At 48.0% G+C, this 14738-nt stretch overlaps 1 protein-coding gene across 1 annotated transcript in view; it reads right to left on the minus strand.

Moving 5' to 3' along the window:
- Positions 1-14738, minus strand: part of LOC311248780 (pleckstrin homology-like domain family B member 1) — a gene marked incomplete at both ends in the record, with an annotated part of 138719 nt that overhangs the window by 38878 nt on the left and 85103 nt on the right. The window contains 3 exon segments of the mRNA XM_084339608.1: positions 6301-6390; positions 9106-9216; positions 11355-11510. Coding sequence (XP_084195734.1) covers positions 6301-6390; positions 9106-9216; positions 11355-11510 — 357 coding nt within the window.

A 14738-nucleotide genomic window follows, 5' to 3' on the forward strand; every position in this document is an offset into this window, starting at 1 on the left:
AGAGGAGAGAGAGAGGAGGAGGAGGACAGGAAGTAGAAGAAGAGAGAGAGAGGAGGACAGGAAGTAGAAGAAGAGAGAGAGATGAGGACAGGAAGTAGAAGAAGAGAGAGAGGAGGACAAGAAGTAGAAGAGGAGAGAGAGGAGGAGGAGGACAGGAAGTAGAAGAAGAGAGAGAGAGGAGGACAGGAAGTAGAAGAAGAGAGAGAGAGAGGAGGACAGGAAGTAGAAGAAGAGAGAGAGGAGGACAGGAAGTAGAAGAAGAGAGAGAGGAGGACATGAAGTAGAAGAAGAGAGAGAGGAGGACAGGAAGTAGAAGAGGAGAGAGAGAGGAGGAGGAGGACAGGAAGTAGAAGAAGAGAGAGAGAGGAGGACAGGAAGTAGAAGAAGAGAGAGAGAGAGGAGGACAGGAAGTAGAAGAAGAGAGAGAGAGGAGGATGACAGGAAGTAGAAGAAGAGAGAGAGAGGAGGACAGGAAGTAGAAGAAGAGAGAGAGGAGGACAGGAAGTAGAAGATGAGAGAGAGGAGGAGGACAGGAAGTAGAAGGAGAGAGAGAGAGGAGGACAGGAAGTAGAAGAAGAGAGAGAGGACAGGAAGTAGAAGAGGAGAGAGAGAGGAGGAGGACAGGAAGTAGAAGGAGAGAGAGAGAGGAGGATGAGGACAGGAAGTAGAAGAAGAGAGAGAGAGAGAAGAGGAGGACAGGAAGTAGAAGAGGAGAGAGAGAGAGAGAGAGAGAGAGAGAGAAGAGGAGGACAGGAAGTAGAAGAGGAGATAGAGAGAGAAGAGGAGGACAGGAAGTAGAAGAGGAGAGAGAGAGAGAGAGAGAGAGAGAGAGAGAAGAGGAGGACAGGAAGTAGAAGAGGAGAGAGAGAGAGAGAGAGGAGGAGGACAGGAAGTAGAAGAAGAGAGAGAGGACAGGGAGTAGAAGAGGAGAGAGAGAGGACAGGAAGTAGAAGAGGAGAGAGAGAGGAGGACAGGAAGTAGAAGAGGAGAGAGGACAGGAAGTAGAAGAGGAGAGAGAGGAGGACAGGAAGTAGAAGAGGAGAGAGGAGGACAGGAAGTAGAATAGGAGAGAGAGAGGAGGACAGGAAGTAGAAGAGGAGAGAGAGAGGAGGACAGGAAGTAGAAGCGAAGAGAGAGAGGACAGGAAGTAGAAGAGGAGAGAGAGGACAGGAAGTAGAAGAGGAGAGAGAGGACAGGAAGTAGAAGAGGAGAGAGAGAGAGAGGACAGGAAGTAGAAGAGGAGAGAGGAGGACAGGAAGTAGAAGAGGAGAGAGAGGACAGGAAGTAGAAGAGGAGAGAGAGAGAGGACAGGAAGTAGAAGAGGAGAGAGAAAGGAGGACAGGAAGTAGAAGAGGAGAGATATGACAGGAAGTAGAAGAGGAGAGAGAGAGGAGGACAGGAAGTAGAAGAGGAGAGAGGACAGGAAGTAGAAGAGGAGAGAGAGAGGAGGAAGTGGAAGAGGAGAGAGAGAGGAGGAAGTGGAAGAGGAGAGAGAGAGGACAGGAAGTAGAAGAGGAGAGAGGACAGGAAGTAGAAGAGGAGAGCGAGAGAGGACAGGAAGTAGAAGATGAGAGAGATAGGAGGACAGGAAGTAGAAGAGGAGGACAGGACAGGAAGTAGAAGAGGAGGACAGGACAGGAAGTAGAAGGGGAGGCCAGGAAGTAGAAGAGGAGAGAGGACAGGAAGTAGAAGAGGAGGACAGGAAGTAGAATAGGAGGACAGGAAGTAGAATAGGAGGACAGGAGGTAGAAGGGGAGGACAGGAAGTAGCATGAAGAGAAGAGGAGGAAAAAAGGAGATGGAAAATTAGAAGTATTCCAAAAGAGAGAGGAAAAGTATGAATATCTGTCATGGATGTAATGTTTTACTGACATAAGGGCCACTCAATTACCTTCTATAACCACTATCTGACCATTTCATGACCACTTCGTAAACTTGCATAACCATTATATGACATTTAATGACCTCACACCCCTGAACTCAGCAAACATCATATATTGTAAATCATGACACAAACCAAATTTACAAAAAAAACAAAAAAGAAGCCGTTTCAGGTCGATCCCCTATCACACGTCCTGTTACCGTGCGTTCTGACATGATGAGCATCGATTGAACCCATCTCAAACCCCGCCCTCTTTTCTTGATCCTCCAATCACAGCTGGAGTACTGATACTAAACTCACGTTTGTCAGAGGGAAGCGACAAGCAGACACTCTACAGGGGTGGAGAGAGAGAGAGGGGGAGAGAGAGAGAGAGAGAGCGAGAGAGAGAGAGAGAGAGATAGAGAGAGGGGGATAGGGGACAGATGGGAGAGAGAGGGAGGGGGAGAGAGAGGAGGGGGAGAGGGAGAGGAAGAGGGAAAGAGAGAGAGGGGTGGGGAGAGAGAGGGGTGAAGGAGGCGGAGAGACAGGAGCGCAGAGGACAGCAGGACACACCTCCACGGAGAGAGAGAGGGAGGAGCCTCGCGGAGAGGACAGGAGGCAGGAGGAGAAGGCGGGGTCTCCCGCTCCAGAGTGCAGGGGCTGGCGCAGCGGGGAGGTGGGCGAGGACTCCACCTGGGGCATTCCGTACATCTCATTTAACTGGCCCACAGTCACATAGTCCTTCACACAGCAGGGACCCACACAGCAGGGGGGAGGAAGAGGAGGGGGGGAGGAGGAGGAGGAGGAGGAGGAGGAGGAGGAGGAGGAGGAGGAGGATACAGAGAGAAGGCAGGTCTCGTCAGCAGGTAGGAGAGACAGCAGCTAGTAGGAAGACACAACAGGTGTAGTGAGAACAGCGTTAGGTAATGAGGGACATTGACACAGAACTGGACATTATGCAACTCTTTTCTCATCCACGTCCTCTTGTAGGCAGAGCTTCCAGAACCAAACCCTGCGAGCATCTTCTGGGGAGAGAGACGTCAAGGACTGTTCCTGGATCAGCTGGACTTTTTTTTTTTTTTTTTCAACCCCCAATGTTAGTCGTTATGTCAATCCGCTTCCTGGTCGTCGCGCACTCTGCCCCTACCGTCGGTCTGGGAGGGCGGAGACTACCACAGGTCTTCCTCCGACACATGTGTAGCCAGCCCACCGCTTCTTTTCACCCGACAGCGAGGACTCTCACTGGGGGGGGGGGGGGGGGGGGCGTAACGCGTGGGAGGATCACACTACCTCCCCCAGTTCCCTCCCTCGCTGTGCAGGCGCCCCGACCGACCTGTAGGAGTCGCTGTTTACAATGACCAGGATACATTACACACCCCGCCGGCTTCCCACCCCGCTAACACTGGCCAATTGTGTCAGTCAGTATGGACGACCGACCAAGCCGGAGGCACCGCCGACAGCTGGATTCGATACCAGTGTCTCTGCGGTGGTAGGCGGGCGCTTAGTCCGCTGCGCTACCCAGCCACTCGGCCAGACTGTTCTGTTCTGTTCCTGGATCAGCTGGGTGTCGTTTCCTCCAGACGGTTCTGTTCCTGGATCAGCTGGGTCTCGTTTCCTCCAGACTGTTCCTGGATCAGCTGGGTCTCGTTTCCTCAGACTGTTCCTGGATCAGCTGGGTGTCGTTTCCTCCAGACTGTTCCTGGATCAGCTGGGTGTCGTTTCCTCCAGACTGTTCCTGGATCAGTTCCCCCGAAGTCTCTCGCCCCCCAGAAAGATGCACCCTGTACTTGGTTCGGACGCACACTTTTTGCCTACAAAACGTGGTGATGGGTCTCAGACGGTAGACGGCTCTAGAAGACGGCGTCTCGTTCTGTGACGGGGGATTCACCACCAGCGCTCGCTGTGGGCGGCGGTCGTCATCGTCACTCTGGATACGTGCATTTTAATGTCAATGTAAACGTCCACATAACTACAGTATCCATCACAGCGGCATTAGTGCCTGAACTAACAGGGACTTGTTTAGAGGAGAGTTAAGCTGCTCGGGCCAAAGAGTCAAGTAGCGGAGAGCAAAGCCAACAGTGTTAGAGGATAATACTACTGCAACTAACCACTAGAGGGAGCAACGTGACATGAAGAAGGAGAGGGAGAGAGAGAGACAGGGAGAGAGAGAGAGAGAGAGAGAGAGAGAGAGAGAGGGAGAGAGGGATAGGGAGGGAGGAGAGGAGGAGAGGGAGGAGAGAGAGAGAGGAGAGGAGAGAGGAGGAGAGAGAGGAGGAGAGAGAGAGAGGAGGAGAGAGAGGAGGAGAGAGAGAGAGGGGGAGGAGAGAGAGGAGGAGAGAGAGAGAGAGAGAGAGAGAGAGAGAGAGAGAGAGAGAGAGGAGGAGAGAGAGAGGGGGAGGAGAGAGAAACGGAGAGAGAGAGAGATACAGGAGAAAGAGAGAGAGACAGAGAGAGAGATGGAGATACAGGCGAAAGAGAGAGAGACAGAGAGAGAGATGGAGATACAGGCGAAAGAGAGAGAGATACAGGAGAAAGAGAGAGACAAGAGAGAGATACAGGAGAAAGAGAGAGAGATAGAGATACAGGAGAAATAGAGAGACAGAGAGATGGAGATACAGGAGAAAGAGAGAGAGACAGAGAGAGATATAGGGAGAGATACAGGAGAAAGAGAGAGAGACAGAGAGAGATAGATACAGGAGAAAGAGAGAGAGCCAAAGAGAGAGAGATACAGGAGAAAGAGAGAGAGATAGATATACAGGAGAAAGAGAGAGAGACAGATACAGGAGAAAGAGAGAGAGATAGAGATACAGGAGAAAGAGAGAGAGACAGATACAGGAGAGAGAGAGAGACAGACAGACAGACAGACAGACAGACAGACAGACAGACAGACAGACAGACAGACAGACAGACAGACAGACAGACAGACAGACAGACAGACAGAGTGATGGTACCTCGCCGGGGACAGCTAAAGTGGCGTCTATGGCAAACGACTGGCTGTGCGTGGTGGTGGTGGTGGTGGTGCTGTTGTCATGGTAACCAGCGCTGCCATACATCCTATAGACATCCGACACCTTCATGTACTCCTAACGCAGCACAGCAGGGCCATGAGATACTGTACTGTATTCATACACACAGTATATATACACAGCAGGGCCATGAGATACTGTACTGTATTCATACATACAGTATATATACACAGCAGGGCCATGAGATACTGTACTGTATTCATACATACAGTATATATACATATACACAGGAGGGCCATGAGATACTGTACTGTATTCATACATACAGTATATATATACACAGCAGGGCCATGAGATACTGTACTGTATTCATACATACAGTATATATACATATACACAGCTTCTGCCTCTCTCTCTCTCTCTCTCTCTCTCTCTCTCCCCCTCTCTCTCTCTCTCCCCCTCTCTCTCTCTCTCCCCCTCTCTCTCTCCCTCTCTCTCAGTAGTGTGTATATATAAATTGTGTGTGTGTTTTTAGCTAAAGTGGATAGAAAACACAGTACTGTGCAAAAGTCTTAGGCACCCAAGAGTTTTTATATAAATTGTCTTACAGTAGATTTTATTTTTAATAATAATATAAGCTGCATATAAGGAATACAACCAAATCCTCTGTCATACCATAAGATTGTATCGTTATTTTGCATCGTGTTGAATCGCATCGTATCGCATTATGTTGAATCGTATCGTATTTCAACAGGGGGTGAATCGTATCGCATCGCCCGGTGCTTCAAATGTATCGTTAATGTATCGTATCGTTGGCACCGTATCAAGATGTGCATCGCATCGGCCTCAGTGATGGAGATGCACATCCCTAGTACGTAGACACCCCGGCCTTCCACAAGCTTCCAAGTCCCCATCTCGAAGTGTTCCATTAGATCTCTCTCTCAGCGCACAGTGCAGAGCCAGCCCAACAGTACGACACCGACGCTTCCTCCGGGTACGGCGTGTGAGGAGGGACAAACGGAAATACACCCAGCAGCGACGACAACAACAAAGTGCAGCATCACAGAACAGCCTTAACCCTTTCACTGCCACACGACAGAAGGTTAACCCTCCGCGGAGCTAATGATGGGAGCATCGCCGTCGGTTGTGAGATAGTAAAGGGGTATAACCTTCTGTATTGTCACAGTGAAAGGGTTAACCGGCTGTCGTCGTGTGGCAGTGAAAGGGTTAAAGACAAACGGGTTATATCAACCAGGGAAGCCAGAAACAGAACCGTTGAACTACTCCAGCATGGCGGCAGGAAGCCTTACTTCTGTTTTAGAAGTCACGAGTATCAAGCTCAGGGCGTCGGTTACATGGGAGATGTGTGTGCGCGTGTGTGTGTCTGTGTGTGTGTGTGTGCGTGCGCGTGTGCGTGTGCGCGTGTGTGTGTGTGTGTGTGTGTGTGTCCGTGTGTGTGTGTGTGTGCTCTCACCTCCTTCATGGTGCTGGAGGTGTTGGGGAAGCTCTTTCCTCCCGTCAGGCCGTGGTACCTCTTCTCGAGGGAGGACAGTCGCTCCTTCTCCTGGGAAAACAAAGGCACGTCTTTGTGTGAGACTCTGTTGTGAGACACAAGGCAGCCGGGAACTACGGCTCAGCAGACCTGAAGAGATTAACCCTTTCACTGCCACACCGCAGAAGGTTAACCCTTTACTGTCACACTACCGACGGGGTTAACCTTCTGTAGTGTGGCAGTGAAAGGGTTAACCTGCTGTCGTGTGGCCGTGAAAGGGTTAACCGTATGTGTATTGTCGCAGTGAAAGGGTTAACCGCTTGGCAGCGAACGGGTTAAGAGCTCAGTGTGCTACAGCATAGGTTATGTTATTATATTATTAGTATTAGTTATATTATTTTTTTATTACATGGCGTTTTTAACATTCGCCGAAATGCTTGATTGTGATTGGTCAATAGCGCCCGTCAGAGGTCCGTTATTACTCGATAACGGACCTCTGCCGAGCAATAATGACCGCTGTGCGCAGCTGTAGCAATCAAGCCCACTGACACACACTGCATCAGTGCAGCCAATCAGACACACCTGCCGCTGGCGAAGCTGCCGGCGATGACAGCGGAGCGACAGAACAGAACTGCGTCTGCATTTGATCTCGTCTTGTCGATGGTGTAAAATGAATTAGGTATATTGTTAGTAAGTTAGCCATGTAATAAGCGGGATAATGTATAGCCTATACTCGGTCATTGTCGCAAAATAATTGACCTTCACTACGTTTAAAGAACACCTCGGCGAGGCGCCTCTGTGTTCTAAACTCTGTCGGTCAATTATTTTGCGACAATGACCTCGTAGCTATACATTATCCCTTACATATTAGTAGTAGTAGAATTGGTTATATTATTATTAGTAGTAGTAGTAGTTATATTATTATAGTACATATTATTAGTATTAGTTATAGCTTTTTTCCCCTGATGATTTTTCTTAAAATGTCACTCTTTTCTAAAATGGTACTAGGCAAACAACGATCGCCCCAAAGGGTTTGTTCGCAATGACGGACCCAAACAATAACAGCTTGAAAGCAGAAACACAAGGGAGAGCAGTACAGATAACCTGGAGCAAAATATCTTTTTCCAGTGATGTAGAAATGGCCACTATCATTATGTTAAGTAGTTAGATCAGTCGAGCTAGGTAATCTAGGTAAGCTAAGTGAGCTAGGTAAGCTAGGTGAGCTAGGTGAGCTAGGTGAGCTAGGTGAGCTAGGTGAGCTGGGTGAGCTGGGTGAGCTAGGTGAGCTAGGTGAGCTAGGTAAGCTAGGTGAGCTAGGTAAGCTAGGTAAGCTAGGTGAGCTAGGTGAGCTAGGTAAGCTAGGTGAGCTGGGTGAGCTAGGTAAGCTAGGTGAGCTAGGTGAGCTAGGTGAGCTAGGTAAGCTAGGTGAGCTAGGTGAGCTGGGTAAGCTAGGTGAGCTAGGTGAGCTAGGTAAGCTAGGTGAGCTAGGTGAGCTAGGTGAGCTAGGTAAGCTAGGTGAGCTAGGTAAGCTAGGTGAGCTAGGTAAACTAGGTGAGCTAGGTGAACTAGGTGAGCTAGGTGAGCTAGGTAAGCTAGGTGAGCTAGGTGAGCTAGGTAAGCTAGGTGAGCTAGGTAAGCTAGGTGAGCTAGGTAAGCTAGGTGAGCTAGGTGAGCTAGGTAAGCTAGGTGAGCTAGGTGAGCTAGGTGAGCTAGGTGAGCTAGGTGAGCTAGGTAAGCTAGTTAAGCTACTGTAGGTGAGCTAGGTGAGCTTATTTGAGCTATGTAAGCTAGTTAAGCTACTGTAGGTGAGCTAGGTGAGCTTATTTGAGCTATGTAAGCTAGGTGAGCTACTTTAGGTAAGCTAGGTAGGCTAGGTGAGCTATGTAATATGGTGAGCTATGTAAGCTAGGTAAGCTAGATGAGCTAATGTAGGTGAGCTAGGTGAGCTAGGTAAGCTAGGTGAGCTACTGTAGGTGAGCTAGGTAAGCTAGGTGAGCTACTGTATGTGAGCTAGGTAGGCTAGGTGAGCTATGTAAGCTAGGTGAGCTACTGTAGGTGAGCTAGGTAAGCTAGGTAAGCTAGGTGAGCTACTGTAGGTGAGCTAGGTGAGCTTATTTGAGCTAGGTAAGCTAGGTGAGCTACTGTAGGTGAGCTAGGTGAGCTTATTTGAGCTAGGTAAGCTAGGTGAGCTAGGTAAGCTACTGTAGGTGAGCTAGGTGAGCTAGGTAAGCTAGGTGAGCTAGGTAAGCTACTGTAGGTGAGCTAGGTGAGCTAGGTGAGCTAGGTGAGCTACTGTAGGTGACCTAGGTGAGCTAGGTGAGCTACTGTAGGTGACCTAGGTGAGCTAGGTGAGCTACTGTAGGTGACCTAGGTGAGCTACTGTAGGTGAGCTAGGTGAGCTAGGTAAGCTAGGTGAGCTAGGTAAGCTATGGTAGGTGAGCTAGGTGAGCTAATGTAGGTAAACTAGGTAAGCTAGCTGAAGCTTACATCTCATTTCTTTCTCTCTAGCTTTTAGTGAGGGGGGGGGGGGGGGCAACTCCCCCCTAAAGCAAACCATTTGTCATGTTCACCAGGTTTTGCTGTCGTACCTAAATTTAATGTGTTATTACTTATTAACAGCCACGTGGCACTTTAAGCCTATGTGAAATAAATTGTAATAATTAACGATGAACTTTGATACAAACAAATCAGAATTGAGGTTTGGTGTGTGCGTGTGTGCGTGCGCGTGTGTGTGCGTGTGTGTGTGTGTGTGTGTGTGTGTGTGTGTGTGTGTACAACAAGATGTACCTTCTGCAGCATCTGCAGGGTGAGGGTCCTGTCCTTGGCCAGTCGCTCGCACTCCTGAGAGGCCTGTAGGCCCAGCTGAGCGGCCTGCACCTCCAGAGCAGACACCTTCTCCTGGGGAACACACGTCAGAATGATACCCCCAGAGCAGACACCTTCTCCTGGGGAACACACGTCAGAATGATACCCCCAGAGCAGACACCTTCTCCTGGGGAACACACGTCAGAATGATACCCCCAGAGCAGACACCTTCTCCTGGGGAACACACGTCAGAATGATACCTCCAGGGCGGTTAGGTGGCCGAGCGGAGATTGCGTTCGTCACCAACGCCGGAGACGCTGGATTTGCCTGTTCGAATCCAGCTCACAGCTCCGGCGTTGTCACCAGCTTGGCTGGCCGTTCACACTAATACAATTGGCAGTATTAGAGGGTGGAAGAAGCTGGCGGGGTGGGTCCGGGTCGTTGTAAACAGCGACTCCTACAGTTCGGTCGGGGCGCCTGCTCAGCGCGGATAGGATCTAAGGGGGGTAGTGTGATCCTTCCACACGTTACGCCCTCTCAGTGAGAGTCCGCGCTGCCAGGTGAAAAGAAGCGGTTGATTGGCTAGACGTGTGTCGGAGGAAGCATGTGATAGCCTCCACTCTCCCAGACCGACCGTGGGGGGTAAGTGCGCAGCGACCAGGAAGGGGATTGGGAATTGGCATAACGACTAACATTGGGATGGGAGAAAATCGGAGGAAAAAGGAGGGGGAAAAAGATTAAAAAAAAAAAGAAAACAGGACTCATAGAAACAGTAAGAAATTCTTCTGTAGTGTGGTAGTGAAAGTGTTAACCTTCTGTAGTGTGGTAGTGAGGTAGTGAAAGGTTAACCTTCTGTAGTGTGGTAGTGAAAGGTTAACCTTCTGTAGTGAAAGGGTTAACCGTCTGTAGTGTGGCAGTGAGGTAGTGAAAGGTTAACCTTCTGTAGTGAAAGGGTTAACCGTAGGGCTGGGCGATATGGCCTAAATATGATATCACGATATTTTCTGACCTTTCGGCGATACACGATACGCATCACAATGTTTTTCTTTTTTTCCCCAAACAATTCATTATGAGGCTTACCAAGACAGTATTTGAGTTTGCAAGCTAACATTAAAGCCAAAATAAAATACCCATGCATTTAGCATTTTTATATTAGATTTAGATTATTGGATTATTAGATTATATATTGCATATATTTAGCAATGAGATATTATATGATTTAGATATGAAATATGATGAATTGAAAATGGGGGACCCTGATGTAAACAAGACGAAAGTCTTTCTCTGGTCTGCATCCTACAGTCCACTGTTGTTGTATTGAGCTGTACTGTATTGTACCCATGCTGCAATCTGTTAATAACGTTTTCATTCATTCAGACGGCAAACAGAATCATTTTGATTGACAGTCGAGTCTGCCAATTACGTCACACCGCTTGCACCCGCCCTGCTGTTCTTAACACCAATCGGCAAGCGCGTATTAATTTTTTACTTCCGCTATATCCGCCATTGATTTGACGAGAGCTCAATGACAACAACAATGGTAGCGTTAGCTCCCCGCGGCCGACGTTTAGCTTTTAGCTCCGCAGGACGACTAAACGACTGGAGGCATAATGATTTTACTGCAACGGATGTTATAATAAAAGCCTTTCCATACATCTGTCTGATTGAAAACGTTATTAACAGACCGCAGAATGGGCACAACTGAGTCAGCACGGGCTGAGATATGAACGACTAATGCTTGCTATATCTAGGTCGACCTCGGACGTTGCTATGTAAATACGCTGATGTTATTGAACGTGTAACTATATAACGTTAATGCCACAAAACGAATGCCTTTGTTATCATAGGTAGTAACTTTGATGCAGTAGTGTGTGTGTGGGGCGGCGCTGTTCAAAAGTTTGAACGTGTGGACCAGATTGACGCGACACAATCCTCTTGGGCAAAACATCACGATATCCACGATACGTTCAAAAAGTGTATCGTTAATGAACTGTACCCGATATTTATATAATATCGTCATATCGCCCAGCCCTAGTTAACCGTCTGTAGTGTGGTAGTGAGGTAGTGAAAGGTTAACCTTCTGTAGTGTGGTAGTGAGGTAGTGAAAGGTTAACCGTCTGTAGTGAAGGGGTTAACCGTCTGTAGTGAGGTAGTGAAAGGTTAACCTTCTGTAGTGAAAGGGTTAACCGTCTGTAGTGTGGTAGTGACAGGGTTCAGGGTGGAGCTCGTACCTTCCTCTTGGCCACGCTGGTGTGGTACTCCGCTCTCTCCTGGAGCAGCTGCTGGCTGATGGTCTCCCGCTCCTCCTCCAGGCTGCTCTCTCTCTCCAGCTGCTGGAACTCCAGGTCCTCAAACTGCTTGGTTCCCGCGTCCAGCGCCTCACCGTCCTGATGTGGCCCCGAATATACAAACCGCCGATTACTACGCTTGGCCTCCGGCACGCCGTTAACTAATCTACGAGTCCACCATCATCCTCAAGACCCGGGGTTCCCACAGATATTGCTAAATGAAATTCAAGGACTTTCAAGTACTTAAGGGCATTTAAAAGGATACAATTCACTTTTAAATGCTGTTTTTTATAGAAAAAAATCAGATGCAATATTTATGGCTAGGTAAGCTAGGTGAGCCAGGTAAGCCAGATGAGCTAGGTAAGCTAGGTGAGCTAGGTGAGCTACTGTAGGTGAGCTAGGTGAGCTAGGTGAGCTACTGTAGGTGAGCTAGGTACGCTAGGTGAGCTAGGTGAGCTACTGTAGGTGAGCTAGGTGAGCTACTGTAGGTGAGCTAGGTGAGCTACTGTAGGTGAGCTAGGTGAGCTACTGTAGGTGAGCTAGGTGAGCTACTGTAGGTGAGCTATGTGAGCTAGGTGAGCTACTGTAGGTGAGCTAGGTGAGCTACTGTAGGTGAGCTAGGTGAGCTACTGTAGGTAAGCTAGGTAAGCTAGGTAAGCTAGGTGAGCTAGGTGAGCTAGGTAAGCCAGAGCTCTCTGAAGTGTGAAGGTATTAATATTACTTTGGAGATAGTTCCTGATAACACTGAACAAGATATAAAAAAATATATTTATATACATAGCAAATAAATTAATAAATACAATTTAAAAAGCACCATTTTAAAAAAGGGCCCACGTCTACAGGCTGCAAGTCGTCCGGTTTGAAAATCAACCAGTGTTGTGACTTTCTTATGCAGTGTCGTGACTTTCTTATGCAGTGTCGTGACTTTCTTATGCAGCGCCGTGACTTTCTTATGCAGTGTCGTGACTTTCTTATGCAGCGCCGTGACTTTCTTATGCAGCGCCGTGACTTTCTTATGCAGTGTCGTGACTTTCTTATGCAGCGCCGTGACTTTCTTATGCAGTGTTGTGACTTTCTTATGCAGTGTCGTGACTTTCGTATGCAGCGCCGTGACTTTCTTATGCAGTGTCGTGACTTTCGTATGCAGCGCCGTGACTTTCTTATGCAGTGTCGTGACTTTCTTATGCAGTGTCGTGACTTTCTTATGCAGTGTCGTGACTTTCTTATGCAGTGTCGTGACTTTCTTATGCAGTGTCGTGACTTTCTTATGCAGTGCCGTGACTTTCTTATGCAGTGTTGTGACTTTCTTATGCAGTGTCGTGACTTTCTTATGCAGTGTCGTGACTTTCTTATGCAGTGTTGACTTTCTTATGCAGTGTCGTGACTTTCTTATGCAGTGTCGTGACTTTCTTATGCAGTGTCGTGACTTTCTTATGCAGTGTCGTGACTTTCTTATGCAGTGTCGTGACTTTCTTATGCAGCGTCGTGACTTTCTTATGCAGTGTCGTGACTTTCTTATGCAGTGTCGTGACTTTCTTATGCAGTGTGTGACTTTCTTATGCAGTGTTTTGACTTATGCAGTGTCGTGACTTTCTTATGCAGTGTCGTGACTTTCTTATGCATCAGGGTGCAGCGAGGACCAGAGGGAAGCCATGAAGGCACAAACACCAGACAGAGGAATCCCAACAGATCGTTCCACATGACAGAAAGTGCAACAGAGTGACATAACCCGTCCTTTAAATCTAAACCCAATGCATTCATTCACAGAGGAGAGTCCGCGGTGCGAAAGAGAGAGAGAGGGGAAACAGAGCTAGTTAGGCTCTATGTTAATTGATTAGTATCGGTTACGGAGTTATACGGAAGCCATAACAAATCACAGAGGGATGCAAGAAAGCACCCCGGTCGGCCCCAAAACAGAGCAAACGGCAGACGCACACAAAACGCAACACACAGAGAGAGAGAGAGAGAGAGACGTGCAAAGCGACGTTTGTTCATTATTGCATGAACCAGACCTTCGCCGCAGTGCGTCGCTCACCCACCGGGGGCTGTTGGTTCCCAGGGTTCCCACGGAAATAGCTAAATGTGACTTTCAAGTACTGTTCCAAGCACCATTTTTTCATTTTAAACAGGCATTTAAAAAGGATACAATTCACTTTTAAATGCGTTTAAAAAAAAATGTCACCCCAATATGTATGGCTTTCGACAATTAGTTACACTTTAGATTAAAAAAAAATGCTTGATTCAGAATGATTTGATCATGGATGAACAAAACTTTCAATGCGAATGATTGATTTGAATTTCAAGGACTTTTTAAGCACCTTGTTAAAAAAATTGGCTGTTTAAGGATTTCTTTTGGTAAAAAAAATCAAGCACTTTAAGCACTTCAAGGACCTTGTGCGAACCCTGGTTACCTCATTACACTGAGGGGTCCAGTAACAGGGCAAGTGTGTGTGTGTGTGTGCGGCTGTGTGTGTGTGTGTGCGGCTGTGTGTGTGTGTGTGTGTGTGTGTGTGTGCGGCTGTGTGTGTGTGTGTGTGTGTGTGTGTGTGTGTGTGTGTCTAATTAAGGCTGGTAAAGATATGCCTCCTAAAGTGTGAAAACGGAAGTACAGGAAGTACAGGCTTTCCGGTCTCGACAAAACAATTATAGAAGAAACGTGTGAAGTGCACAATATTTCCTCGTTTAAGCCACTGCAGCGGCTCTGCCTGAAGACTTTGACTACATGACCGGGACGTTCTAGCTTGTTTGCCGACAGGATTCGGGTAAAGTTTGGTCCGTTCAGAAGCAGCTTCCAGGGGAAGTACATACACCGGACATTCTACCCCACAGACACTTTCGGCCGTAGTTCTTTACCAGGTTTCATCTCGCGGAGGAGATAAAACTGGGAACGAACGAGCCGAGGTTAGTGTCTAATAGACCCTGAAGGCTAAAGAGGAGGTGGCCAGTAACACTATGTACCGAGGTATGTACCAGCCAACAGCACTGTGGTGGTGTACACATGCTGCCATCTAACATGCTGCCATCTAACATGGTGGGGCCACCTTGACCTGTACAGGTGAACCCTTTCACTACCACACTACAGAAGGTTAACCCTTTCACTACCACACTACAGAAGTTAACCCTTTCACTACCACACTACAGAAGGTTAACCCTTTCACTACCACACTACATAAGGTTAACCCTTTCACTACCACACTACACAAGGTTAACCCTTTCACTAACACACTACAGAAGGTTAACCCTTTCACTACCACACTACAGAAGGTTAACCCTTTCACTACCACACTACATAAGGTTAACCCTTTCACTACCACACTACAGACGGTT

The sequence above is a fragment of the Notolepis coatsorum genome (genome assembly GCF_963971535.1).
Source record: "Notolepis coatsorum genome assembly, contig: SCAFFOLD_330, whole genome shotgun sequence".
Lineage (NCBI taxonomy): Eukaryota > Metazoa > Chordata > Actinopteri > Aulopiformes > Paralepididae > Notolepis > Notolepis coatsorum.